General features: G+C 37.2%; 1 protein-coding gene across 1 annotated transcript in view; it reads right to left on the reverse strand.

Moving 5' to 3' along the window:
- LOC132828184 (copine-8-like) overlaps nucleotides 1–13877 on the reverse strand; it is a 593006-nt gene that overhangs the window by 112270 nt on the left and 466859 nt on the right. Inside the window, exons 12-13 of the mRNA XM_060845121.1 lie at nucleotides 12731–12784; nucleotides 10740–10801 (exon numbers count right to left, since the gene is read on the reverse strand). Coding sequence (XP_060701104.1) covers nucleotides 10740–10801; nucleotides 12731–12784 — 116 coding nt within the window. The remainder of the gene's footprint in view (nucleotides 1–10739; nucleotides 10802–12730; nucleotides 12785–13877) is intronic.

Below are 13877 nucleotides of genomic sequence, written 5' to 3' on the forward strand. Positions count from 1 at the left end.
TTTATCAAGGCCTACCAGACCAGGCATGGCACAACCAACATAATTCTTCCAAAATAATAGAAGTGCTATGTGGTGTGGGCCAATATGTCTGTGCAGGTAGAGTGGCAAGCTTTATTGAACAAAGTCAAAAGGCAAAAAAGCTAACATTGAGCATGAAATGGAGGACAAATGCAAGTGGCAAATAAGGAACTCAAGCAATCTGCAACTAAACAAATGAATATTAGTGTATGTCGTGTTGCTCAGAGTGGTGCTATGTGAACCAATGTTCTCCAGCCCCCATATGTCTTAGACGGTTTTGGGTCTAGTGCATAAAACAATTCACATATGTTCAATATGGCTTGTGTTGTGGCCAAGCAAGTTCAGCAGCAGGACTGCATTCTGCCAATTGATAAAGTTTCCTATATAAATATCAAATGTCTGTCTCAGAAACAGGCATTTGGCTCTTTACAATAGCAAACCGGGAACTTAATGAGTTTGAAGTCCACTTCTCAGGAATAGACTGTCTTGAACGCAGTGGGGGATAGGACGACTGAATCCAGAATAGGGGACAAACTTGCAGCTTGTATGGAAACCCCTGAGGTCATTTCCAAAATGATACCTTTAATGCTTTCCTGAGTGTGGAACAGCAAGGTGTAGTCCTGAAAACTGTTAATTGCCTCCATTCCAATCACCTCCCTCTCCTCTTGATCATATCCTCTCCACTGCATCGCCAACACACTGAAGGTTCTACTTCAGGCACACTGCCAGAGGTGCAGCCTACATTCGTTATCTTTTGGAAACCTGAATGGAAGGCATTATCAGATCATCAGTAATACACTGATGAGGCCAGAGTCCCATTTCTGAAGAACGTTAGACCTCTACTGTCCAAAATGCACTCCCAACATGTCACAACCTATTTAAAGCCTAAAAATGGACCAATATTAGTTTCTACCTCTTGTGATTTTGTCCAGATCAATGACTGGTAACTGAAGGCATATCTTGCAGACTGGCAAGGGCAAGGTGTTTGATTTCCAGGACCATACAGAAACTTTTCAAATCTTTGTTTATTTAGTGTGTGATATTGACAGATTATTTATTTGAATCTATTTAAACAGTTAAGGGGTGATTTGGGTAAATGAGTAAAATGCTTGCATCTTTACATTGAAGGAAAAAACCTAACGTTTTTAGGTCTTTATATATCTCCTATAAAGTAAAAAAAATTTATAAACTCTCATTTCAAGAATGTGGCATAGATAGCGGATTGTTCATTATATTGGAAATACCAAATAATTCAGTTAGGGACTGCATTACATGTTGGAAAAAGTTTAAACTAACATGTAAAGGTTGTATCTCTTTATTTTCTCATATTATTGAATGTGAAATGAGATACTAAAAAGGCTGTTGTAAGAAACAAAGATTGTGGGAAGTATTACTGCATTTTTAAAAGCAAGCTAGTTGTTACTTATTGTAAGCATTGTTTACACTGTTGTTTATTGAAGCATTCGGGGGCAGAGAGGTGGGAGTGGAGAGAAGTCTAGTTGCAGATGAGCTGGAGCCAAGAAGTGTGCATGAATAGAAATTCGGCCAGCAACAAGTAGCTGATTGGTTTGTGGAACAGGTGACCTCGCTGACAAACCCTATATGATTGATTCCCAGGCAGATTATGGGTGTGAACGTTTGATCAGAAGCCATTAGATCTCTGCAAGGCAAGGAACTATTCTTCCCTCTTCAGTGGAAAAAAACTTCAACCCTGAAGAAAGCAATTTTAATTGTCTTCATCAGTTGCTGCAAGCTATGGTTTTTAACCAATAATTCAGAGACTTTAAAAATATAAACCCACCGCTCTATGCCTTCTGCAAGAAAGTGAAAGAACATAGAGAAGGTAGAGTGAGAAGCAAGTCCAGAAAAGCCAAAAGGACCATCTCAGTGTACCCTGTGGACAAAGATCATTAAATTGTCTCCTCAGTCTTTTCTTCTGCCCCAACATATTTATTTTTATGTCTGTCTGTCATATTCAGAAGAGTTTGATAAGGGGATAGTTTTAATTAGTAGAGTTATATATTGACGGTTCATAACCGTTTAAACAAATTATTCCACCAAACTCTCACCAGAAAGGAAATATATAAAGATGGCATTGGATTTTCATTTGTGTTTGAAACTTAACAAGGAATACACTTCTCTGGAATTTAGTGATTCAGTTGCCAATTTAATACTTAGTCCATGTTGATTTAAATGTGTTTATAACAGGAAAAGTCTTAAAATCTTATTGTATGCTTCTTTGAATTGGCCACTGGAAATTCATATCTTCTTTGAAAAGGTGTCAGTCTTGACATGATTGCAATGATCACACTTTAAATTTGCACCAAATAGGTCTGAAGCTTTGACAGAGAAAAATGCAAGCACCTGCTCCCTTGACCACTTTAATTGATGAGGCATCTGATACAGTCTGGCAAATGCAGCCCAGCTGCTTTTATAGTGTCAATAGGAAACACTGTCTTGTTTCTAAGGCTTTCTTTTCTGAACTGAAGTGATTATCAATGCTTGGCAGGGCTTTAAAAGCCACAGAATATATCACAGTCAGGGAGTGTGTTCACAGTTTGACTGAAAGAGATGATTAAAGAGATTTTATGTCTTTGTGGCATAGTTAATGAACAGCTATCTGATTTGAATGATCATCTAAGAGAAATTAATCTGAATTTTTAAACACATTTAAAGATTATCTTTTTTAGTTACAGATTATGTATTTTCATTTACAGTTATGTTTATTATTGTTTCAATAACCAAGCACCAATGAACTTCAGAACTGGAAATCTGAAATGAAAACAGAAACAGCTATAGAATCTCAGCAGGTCTGGCAGCATCTGTGGAGTGAAAGCAGAATCAACATTTCAGGTCCAGTGGATTTTTTTTCAAAATAGTTTGAAATGAACCCAAAATGTTGTTGCAGCTTTATCTCTACAAATGCTGCCAGACCTGCTGCATTTCCCCAAAGATTTCTGTTTCTATTCCTTGTTTCAATGTCCATATCAAAGGATTGCCATTGCTATTACATTGCTATTGTTCCAGAGGAACTGCCCATAGTGGATACTGGAGGAGTGGCTATGGAGGATGACATGGGGCCTTGGATGCGGCATTGGAGTATGACAGAATGGAGGATCAAAGGGGTATGGGGTGTGGCTGGATGAGATTGAGAGAGTGGTGGATGAGGATTAGGGAAGAATAAGGAACAGGAACCTGGGCTGATAAAAACATTGGTCAGATTTTGCATTCAGGTGTGACTCTGATTTACAGAAGTCTGTAGACTTTCTTTGGGCTTCTTTACATTTCAGCACTATGTCTTCTGGAGGGGATTTAGGATTTGCGGGAATCCTATATTACCCTAGGCATTCAAATTGAAAGATTCTTGGTGAGCAACATGGAGTCTAAACCAGGATGCATTTGTTTAAACATTTAAGTCAATGTGAAATCATGGACAGAAAACATAATAAAGCAATGAATTTGATTAAGAAAGAAAGAAAGATGTAAGAGACAAAAAGTAACCTTTTAAAAATCTCCAACAGTTAATTAAAAACAGCAGGAATGAATTTTCAAACTTGTGAATTGTAAATGTCAGTAGCACGAGATGTTACAGTAATTAATACTTAACATATTGCTAAAATTTTACCTGCATTAGAATAAGTAAACTTAACATTTTGTGGTGAGTTTACTGGGGAATTTTCTTTATTTTTAATACATTCATGGGACATGGATATCTTTGCTGGGCCAACATACTCTTTAGAAGGTGGTGGTGAACTGCTTTCTTGAACTGTTGAAATCCATGTGTTGTAGATACGCTCCCAAAGCTGTTCAGAATTCCAGGAGTTTGACCCAGTGACACTGAAGGAATGGCAATTTTTTTGAAGTTAGGAATGTATGTGGCTTGGAGGGGAGCTTGCATATGGCATTGTTCCCATGTATCTGTTGACATTGTCTTTCTTGATTGAATGGTTGTAGAGTTTGGAAGGTGCTGTCTAAGGAGCCTTCATGAATTTTCAGAGTGCATCTTGCAGGTAGTACACACTGCTGCTATAGAACATCAGTGGTGGAGGGAGTGATTGGATGTAATTAAGTGAGTTGCTTTGTCTTGGTGGTTCCATTAAACTCCTGATTTGTGCCTTGTGGATGATGGACAGGATTTGGGAAGTCAGCTTACTCACTACAGTATTCCTAGCCCCTAACCTGCTCTTGTAGCTACTATACAAGGTGAGTGCAGTTCTGATCAATGGCAACCCCCAGGAATTTGAGGAGTTATGAATGATGTTGAACATCATGCAAAAAACAGTGAAAATATGTGCACATCTAATGGATGGAAAGTCATTCATGCAGCAGCTGAAGATGCTTATGGCCTACAACACTGCCCTGAGGAACTACTGAAGCATTGTTCTGAACTGAGATGTTTGACCTCAAACAATCACAACCATATTCTTTGAGCCAGAATGATTTAAAATTGTGGAGACCTTTCCTCTTGATTCCCATTGACTTCAGTTTTATTGGGGGTCCTTAATGCCATAGACAGTCACATACAGTCAAAATGTCAATGATAGTACATCCACTCTTCAGTTCAACCCTTTTGTCTTTGCTTGAACCAAGGCTGTAATGAGGTTAAAAGCTAAATGACCAGGGAGGAACTCAAACTGATGTCAGTGAGTGGATTATTGTTCATGTAGTGCTATTTAACAGCATGGCCAACAACCACTTCCATTAATTTGCTGAATATTTGAGGGTGGAATGACAGAGTGATTGTGGTCAGATTGGATTTGTCCTGCTTTTTGCAGACATGACATAGCTGGGCAATATTGTGCTTTGCCAGTCACAGCTTTACTGAGACAGCTTGACTCAGGCCTGGCTAGTCCTGGAGGACAAGACTTCAGTACTATTGCCAGAATGTTGTCAGGGTGCGTAGCCACTGCTGTATCCAGAGCCTTCAACTATTTCTTAGAGTGAATCAAACTTTTGGACACTGGTATTTGTTATACTATGGACTTCAGGACATGGCCGAGATGAATGATTCATTTGGCACTTCCAGATTTGGGTGATTAAAAATACATCGGGCTCCCACCTTTGAGGATGTGGGGATTTGTAGGTCCTCCCCTTTCCCACAGCTGTTTAATTATCTGCCACCATTCAGACTAGAAGTGATAGGAATATAGCACAGGTTTGATTCCTAGTTGTATCCATTGCATGATGCTTCCACTGTTTTGCATGCAATAAGTCTCATCTTGTAGTTTTAGAGGCTGACATCTCACTTATGGGTATGCCTGGAGTTACACTTGGCAGGCTTTCATTACTTCTTCATTGAACCTGGATTGATCCCGATCTAGCTGGTATTGGGTTGAGTGGGAGAATTTCGGGTCATGGCATTACAGGTTGTGGTTGAATACAATTTTGCTGCTGCTGATGGCCCACAGTTGATGGTTGTTCAATACCTATCCTATTTAGGACAATGGTAATATTACACAACCTGATGAAACACATCCTCAATATGAAGGTTGTCAAGTAGTCACTCCTACCTGTACTGTCATTGACAGATGCATCAGTGACAGGTAGATTAGTGAGAGTGCAGTCAAACAGATTTTACACTCTTTTGGCTCTCTCACCACCTGCTGCTGACCCAGTCTAGCAGCTATATTATTTAGGTCTCAGTCAGTTTGATCAGTAGTAGTGCTATGGAGCAGTTCTTGCTGAGGGACTTTGAAATCCCACATTCAATGCTTCTCCCTAATGGTAAAGCATAGATGAGTACTGACTCAGCAATAGTTTGGGTAAAGTGTGGTAAGGGGGAAATGGGGGCTTCCTTGCCTAGATTAAGGTTTCTACCATGAAAATTTATGGGGTACAGAGTCCATGTTGAGGACACCCAGGGAAATTCCCTCCTGACTGTATTCCCTGTTTGAGTGCAGCACTGAGTGTCAAGGAACCTCAGTCTGTATGCAAGCAGTTCACTGCAGTAAGCTCAAATCCCTTTTAGGGCTCTTGTGATACAATTGTAGTGTCCCTACCCCTAGACCAGGAGGCTTGGGTTCAAGTCTCATCTTCTTCAGAAGTGTGTAATAACATCTGTGAACAGGTTAATTGGAAAATATCTACCACAATGCTGCCACCTTTGGCGGATCTGTCCTGCCAGGGCTGTTGTGTTATGTTGAATTGTTAGTATGTCAGTATAACTATCAGACATGCTCATGACATCAGCGCTGCATCAGAGCATATGACCAGAGGGTAAGAAAATTTCATACTCTATCTTAGCTCAAATCACTGGTCGCAAAATTTGAAGCATGCTGTTCTGTTGTAAATTTGCAACCTATTATGAGTCCAGACACTTACATGTCTGAGGAATGTAATACTTGTACAGGCTAATGAGTTGTAATAAGTGTCTGGTAGATTTTTCAATAGCACAATATCCGTATCCAATTTCTTACAGGAGATATCACAATCATTGCCACACAGGTAAAATATCTTGATCGAGGCAAACTCACACCAAGTATTACAGATCACACTCCAAGATGATGAAGGTGGTCTCCTGAGCACTGTCCCTAAATTAATGATGCTGTCAGCATGACTGTATCAAGTTGTTGCTTGACTTTCTATGGACAGCTCTCCAAGCTTTGGCATAAGACCACAGATATTAGTAAGGAGGACTTTATAGGGTTGACAGGCTAGGCTTGCCATTGGTATTTGGGTCAACACTGTACTATCTGTATAATTTCCATAAAATATAGGACCAGAGCATGGCCATTCAGCCCATTGAATCTGCTCTGCCATTCAATGTATCTTTGCTGGTCTAAATCTTCAACCTCACTTTCTTGCTTTTTTCCCCAAAGCCTTTGATCTCCTAACTGTATCCATAAGCATTAGCCTGAGCTGCTGGATTATTAATACTGACAATAACACTTATGCCAATGCCTCCCTTTGATAGCACTGTCAATGATAACTTCCATCACATTAATAAAATTGAACTTTGATTGTCTCACCATTATTTTTACCACAAACTCTGACTATCTTATATAGCATCAGCAAAGTACAAAAAAAAATCACATTAATGACATTACTCAGTGTCTGGATTGTTTTGTCAAGTGATACTGATTGCAAAATATTCCTTTTACTGTTCAATTTATGCACTGTAGGAAGTCTCATTATTGTTGAGTAGTTTCCTGTGGTCATGAAATTACTTAAATAGTTCTGCAAAGTTAACACCTAGATTGAAAATTTGCATTCATACAACTTAAAGATGTTTTTAAAACTGGGATATCCTTCGTAACTCTCAAGTAAAAGCATCTACTCTGTGTAATTTTGTCTGCTTAATTTACATAAAAACTCAGAGGTCATAATTTGTAGCAGCAGGAAATCTATTGTGCCTGTAATTACTTAGATCTGCCCTTGCGTGTTGAGGATTCCAGATTTTTTTTTACAGTGGATTAGTGAAAGTAACTGATAACAGTGCTGCAAGGCAAAATAGGCAGCTGGGACCAGCACCAGCAATGTGTGTCTCCTTTACAAATGACATTGAAGGATTAAGAAATTAACAGGAGAAGAAATGAGCAGGAAATGTATGCTACACTGGGTGAATTTAGGAATAGAAAGAAACAAAGAGGGAAAGTGAGCCTGAATTGAGAAAGAGACAGAAAGAAAAAGGTCATCCATTTCACTAAAAAAAACCTCCATTTTTAAATTTGTCACAATGGAAACCTGAAGGAATGAGATTCCACAGTTAATGGTTAACTGCCAGAAATAAACAGTTACCATATAGTAGAAAGGAAACTGAAATGCAAGATTTAACTTTCTGTTGTTAATGAAAGGTGGACAGGGAGTTGATGTCCCAGTGATAACATTACCAGACTGTTAATTCAGACATGCTGGTAACAGACCGAGTTTGAATCCCACCACCTCAAACGGTAGAATTTGAATTCAGTAAAAAGAATGGAATTAAAAGTCTAATGATGACCATGAATCAATTGCCAACTGTTGGAAACACTCATGTGCTTTACTAATGCCATAAATTGTTATCCTTTGTGTATATGTGATTCCTGATCAATAGTATTATGACTGATCCTTAACTTCTCTCCAGGCAATTAAGGGTGGGTAATAAATGCTGGCCTAGCCAGTGATGCCCTCATCATGTGAATAAATTTTTTAAAAATCCACCATGCAAACAAAGCAACTATGTGTCACTCAAAGAATTTCAATGTTGAGCTAGACAGCACAAAGCTGTTTTGTGCAATTAATGGCATTGGAACAGTATTGCTTGGATTTTGACATGCATCTGCTCTTACATAAAGTTGTAGTAGCACTTACGTATAAGTAATAGTGAGTCACGTTAGTGTCACCATGATTCTGACAGCAAAGTATGGGCTAGCAGTTAGATTTGCTATCTAATGCACTTACCAATAAGGTTTGGTACATCTCACACATTCTCAATTTCTTAGAAATTATAACACACAAAAGACTATCTGATTTTTTTTTAAAAGACCTCCTTTTCATATCCATGCACAATTTTGTTTGAGTCTCATGCATCAGTTTCTTCTGGTGGTAGTACATTCCACAGTTTTTGAATTCTTTTTTTGTTTATTCACTCATTACAAGAGTAGGATGTCAACGGCCAGGCTAGCATTTATTGTCCGTCCCTAATTACTCAGAGGGCAGTTGGGAGCCAACCATATTGCTGAAATCATGTGTCAGCAGTTTCCTTCCCTTAATGACATTAGTAAACCAGATGGGTTTTTGACAATCAACAACAGATTCACAGTCATCATTAGACTCTTAACTCCAGTTTTTTATAGTTGCATTCAAATTCCACCATCTGCCATTGTGGGATTCGAACACAGATCTCCGGAACATTACTCGGGTCTCTGGATTAACAGTTCACCAATAATACCACTAGGCCATCACTTTTCCTTTTTTCCAGTCTCTTCTTTTGAATTTCTAATGGTAATCTGATATTTTAAATCTTCCCTCGATTACAAGGCTACCATTACAGCAGAAATAATACATCATTTTTCATTCACACAAAATTGCTTTTGATCTTGAAAATCTTTACAAGATTACTGTTCAAAAATGTGTTATATTTCTATCTTTACTTCAGAACTATAATTTTTCACTGCTTGTCTCCTTTTCATAATACACTTCTACATCATAAGCCAACATGTCAGATAAATTTTCTCATATATGGTGCAGATCATGCTTATCCAAACTTTTAAGTGTTATGTAAATGTCTTTATTAATACTTGCTAAATATTAAAAGAAAATAAGCAATTCCAAATTTAAATTCCCACTTAAATATATTTAACGTTATCTTTGTTGATAAATGATTATTTCCTTCATTGAATGTTTTGATCACAACCATTTATTTTTCTGCAGAAAGATATTTGGATAAAAACAAAGTAGATTTATAATTCACATTCTCTGGCAGTTGGAGAGTGATTGAAAACCAAATACTTCGGGAGTCCAAGATTACAGTGATGCCGGTACATGCAACAATGTACAGCTAAGTCCAAAAAATATTAATTGAGATGAAGAGCTAATTAATCTATTGATTTTGTGGTATTATTTTTCAACCATCCCCTAAATCACAAACCAGGTTAGGCTGTAGCCAGCTGGCTAGGCAGACCCCCTCTTAGTTCAATATCTCAACAAAATTTATACTTCTACTTTGTTGAAGTATTGTGCATTAAAAACCTGTAGTGGAGCTTGAAACTGTGACCTGTGATTCTTAGAAGATAGGAGCAGGTGTAGGCCATTCAACCCCTCAAGTCTGGTCTGCCATCCAATATGATCATGGCTGATCGTTGAGCTCAATACCCTGATCCCACCCTCCCCTCATATCCCTGAATCCCTTTAGCTACAAGAGCTATAACTACCTCCTTCTTGAAAACAATGTTTTGGCTTTGGCCACTTCCTGCAGTAGTGTATTTCACTGGTTCACCAATCTCTGTGTGAAAATATTTCGATCTCACTCCTGAAAGTTTCACCCTTCATTCTTAAATAATGACTCCTGGTTTTGGACTCCCTCACCATCGTGAAAAAGCTTCCCGCATCTAACTTGTCTAGTCCTGTTAGTATTTTTAATGTTTCTATGAGCTTGACCCTCATTCTTCAAGCCCAACTGATTACAATCCTAAGCAACTCAATCTCTCCTCGTATGTCAATTCTGCCATCTCAGAAATTAATTTGGTTATGGAAAAGTACTAGAAATGAATCAGGATGACATTGTATAAACCTAAGAATGTATCAATGCACACCTAAATATAAACCAAACTGAGACGTATTTATCATTATTCATGTTTCTTTATTTATTTGAATATATTAACTAATTTCTGTAGTGTCCTGGCAACCAACCTTGTCTGTGCAAAAAACCAAAATAAATTTAATATCTTAGACTTCATTAACTAAACTTTGAATTTTATACAAATTGATTTAACTTTGAACTCTTAGATGGGATTTCAGTTTGATTAATACGACAGACAATTTTCATGGAAGGCAATTTAAGGCAATTCTATATGGTTTCTTAGCCAATTGTTATCAAGGATTAAAACTTCAAACATATCTATACAGGTTCACCCCCAATTAAGATACTACATGTTATTGAGCCTCACAGCCCATGCATCACATTATATTCTTCTGAATCTTCTTCCTCCAGGAACATCAATCAATTTTGCAAGAAAAAAAGATTTTGACCAACAATAGTATTACATTGCATCTGTGTCCAACTAGTTTCAAAATTTACTCACCCTCCTTTAATATAATCGAGGAATGTATGCTCAGATTCAACTGTGAAAGATAACAATGTAACCTAGAGGGAAAGGGAAAATATGGTGAACTAAAAGAAGACAAAGCTGTCTTGTGAAAAAGTTGGCACAATTGCTTATCATCGAAAAGTTTACCTAAATTGATAGCATAAAAAAGCTTTCGCATAAAATAAATCCATGCTTATTTATAAGATAGGTGGTAATTCAAATTGAGTTTTAGAACAGGTTTTGTGGAGGTTTTGGTTGGGCCATGCACCTATACAAAATCCATATATTACGCACATATATTAAGCACTTAATCTGCAGTTGCATTGCTCTGCAACACAGTTATGTCTTTGCACTCAAATAACTAATACAATAAAAGTTAGGCACCTGTTTCTGAATGTTAATAACTGTTGCATTATGCCAAACAATTGACAAAACCAGCAGTATAAATGGTGGCTCATCAACCCATAGTGACTGGGTAAGTTCTTTTAAAGAGTTATCCAATTTATCTTACTCCCCTGATTTCACCCCTTAGTACTGCAAGTTTTTAGGTTTTGAATTAAAATAGAATTTTTACTATTGAATACTATTCATGATCAAATACTATTGTTTTCACCATCCTTTTTGTTGGTATATTTGAGATAATCATAGTTTGCTCGATTACAAATAATATCTTCATCTTCTCCATGAATGTTTGTGAATCATTTTGAATACACATCCTCTGGTTACCAATCTTACCGCATGTGGAAAACATTTCTTCTGATCTATATTATCAAAATCCCTCTTAATTTTGAACTTCTCCACAAAATCTCCCCTTAATTTTTTCTGCTTATCCCTGTGTAAATTAAAATAGGAACAGATACCTTCTAACCTGTTACATGACAAATGATCAAATAATGGGAATGTTATGTTTCCATAGACAGAAATAGGGAATCTTGAATTATTCACAACAGTTAATTTTCAGATATCTCAGAATGACTTAAAGTGAAAGAAATATGTCAAATGTGGATTTATCTTTATTGTTATTAAGAAAATTTGATATCTAATGAGTTTCCTTCTCAAATATTGAATTTTTTCATTACTTACTGCATAGAGTATGAAAAAGGTTTTATGACAATGATCAATGTGAGGTATGCTGGACATCACACAATTCCTAATGTCTAGAAGCAGACCATTTAGCCCATTAAGTCAAAACTGATCCTCTAAAGAGTATCCCACCTACACCCTGTATCCGAACTCTGGGACCCTGCATTTCCCGTGGCGAATCCACCTAACTTGCCCATCTTTGGACTGTGGGAGGAAACTGGAGCAACTGGACGAAACCCAAGCAGACACAGGGAGAATGTGCAAACTCCACATAGACAGTTACCCAAGAGTGGAATCAAACCTGGGTCCCTGGCACTGTGAGATAGCAGTGCTAACCACTGAGTCACTGTGCCACCCTGCAGGGCATGGCCCATGTTGTAATGATGGTGAAAATGTCAATGCATCCCATCATTGCACTGTCAAACTGATTGCATGTTCTAGTACCTGCACATATGCAGTAAAGTGTATAAAAAGCTTGTAGCTGCTGTCATCAATCCCCCTCTCTCAACAGCTTCACTGCTGAAGAACCCAGAGACAAAAACATCAATAAAGCGGTGCTGACAATGTCCCATTCATATTTATTTAATACTGCTGTGAGGAGTCCCCAGAAGAAAACTGCCTTGTTTATTAAGGCTTTTAATGGTGCACTAAATCATAATAACTGCTGAACAATCTTCCTGGCCTTTGAAAACTGACTTAACCTTTGTGGTTGTCAAATATCTCTTCATAAAAATTCCACAGTCATTTATTGTAGGTGGTTATTTTTCTGAAATTTGATCCATTAGTTATAATGAAAACCATACATACCATTGTTGAGAAAATTCACAGGATAGTGTAAAACCTCAAAGAACACCCACATGAAATATAGCCCTAGTGACCAAATGTAGAAGAATATTACTTACTGTTCCTGAATTAACATATTTCTTCTTCTTTATTTTCTTTTTTTGATTTATTACCTATTTATGAATAAGAAATTTAACATTATGTACATAACTATCAAGGGTAGCAATCACAACAGTCTGTTCAATTAAGGATATCTCATGCAGGAAAATAATCTAGAGAACTGCAAATGCTTGAGATCTAAAACAAAAACAGAAATTGCTAGACAAACACAGCATCTGTGGGAAGAAAGCAGAGTTAGTGATTCTTCATCGGTAACCAAATTCATAACTCTGCTTTCTTCCCATAGATGTTCTAGACTTGCTGAGTTTCTCCAGCAGTTTCTGTTTTTATTTCAAACTTCACACAGGTCTATGCCATATCTCCACAATAGTGTATCTTCATAACTCACAAAGAAAATCACAAGCAGAATGCATTTAAACTTCTTGAATTAATTATTGCTTATTAAGATATGAAATTGGACTTCGAGCAGGTAGAGTCAATGTCAGCAATTTTGATTAACCAGTTTACAAATGTCTACAGAAAAAAGCATTATGGCATAACTTTAAGCAGGTAAGAATATTTCCATTGGGCAATGGTAATATTTATGTTTGTCATACCAGCTGGGTTTTTGTCGGTCTATCACAGATACTGCGGTTTTTACTTCCAAGTTTGGACAATTTTGGGCAACTTTATTGCTGGCAATGGAAAATGACTCTCAGAATTTGAAGTGAAATAAATGTTTACAGCATATTCATTCCATCAGTCTGGGCTGTATTTAATTTGATGTTATAAATAAATGGGCAATTTAATAATTCACTGTACCAGTTTGATCCCCTTCCTATTAGATCGTAGACTTTGAGACTTTGAAATTGACATAATAAAGCACACTATAAAACTAGAATAAATAATTTTGTTTAAAATGTTCTGCCAGTTTTACTGATGGCTGAAAGAAAGAAATCACACATTTAGCTAACTATGATTATATAAAGATGACCAAAGTGTTTTTAAAGAAATTAAATATGTCAAAATGTGATCTTTTCTATGTAACCAAATAATGCACTCAATAGGTTCACGTGAAGATCTCATAAACAATAAACTACACAGAAAGCCAGTGAATATATTTCTTGTGCCATAGTTGACATAAATGTTGGTCAGAAGACCAGAGGA

This window comes from Hemiscyllium ocellatum, chromosome 26 (genome assembly GCF_020745735.1).
Source record: "Hemiscyllium ocellatum isolate sHemOce1 chromosome 26, sHemOce1.pat.X.cur, whole genome shotgun sequence".
NCBI lineage: Eukaryota > Metazoa > Chordata > Chondrichthyes > Orectolobiformes > Hemiscylliidae > Hemiscyllium > Hemiscyllium ocellatum.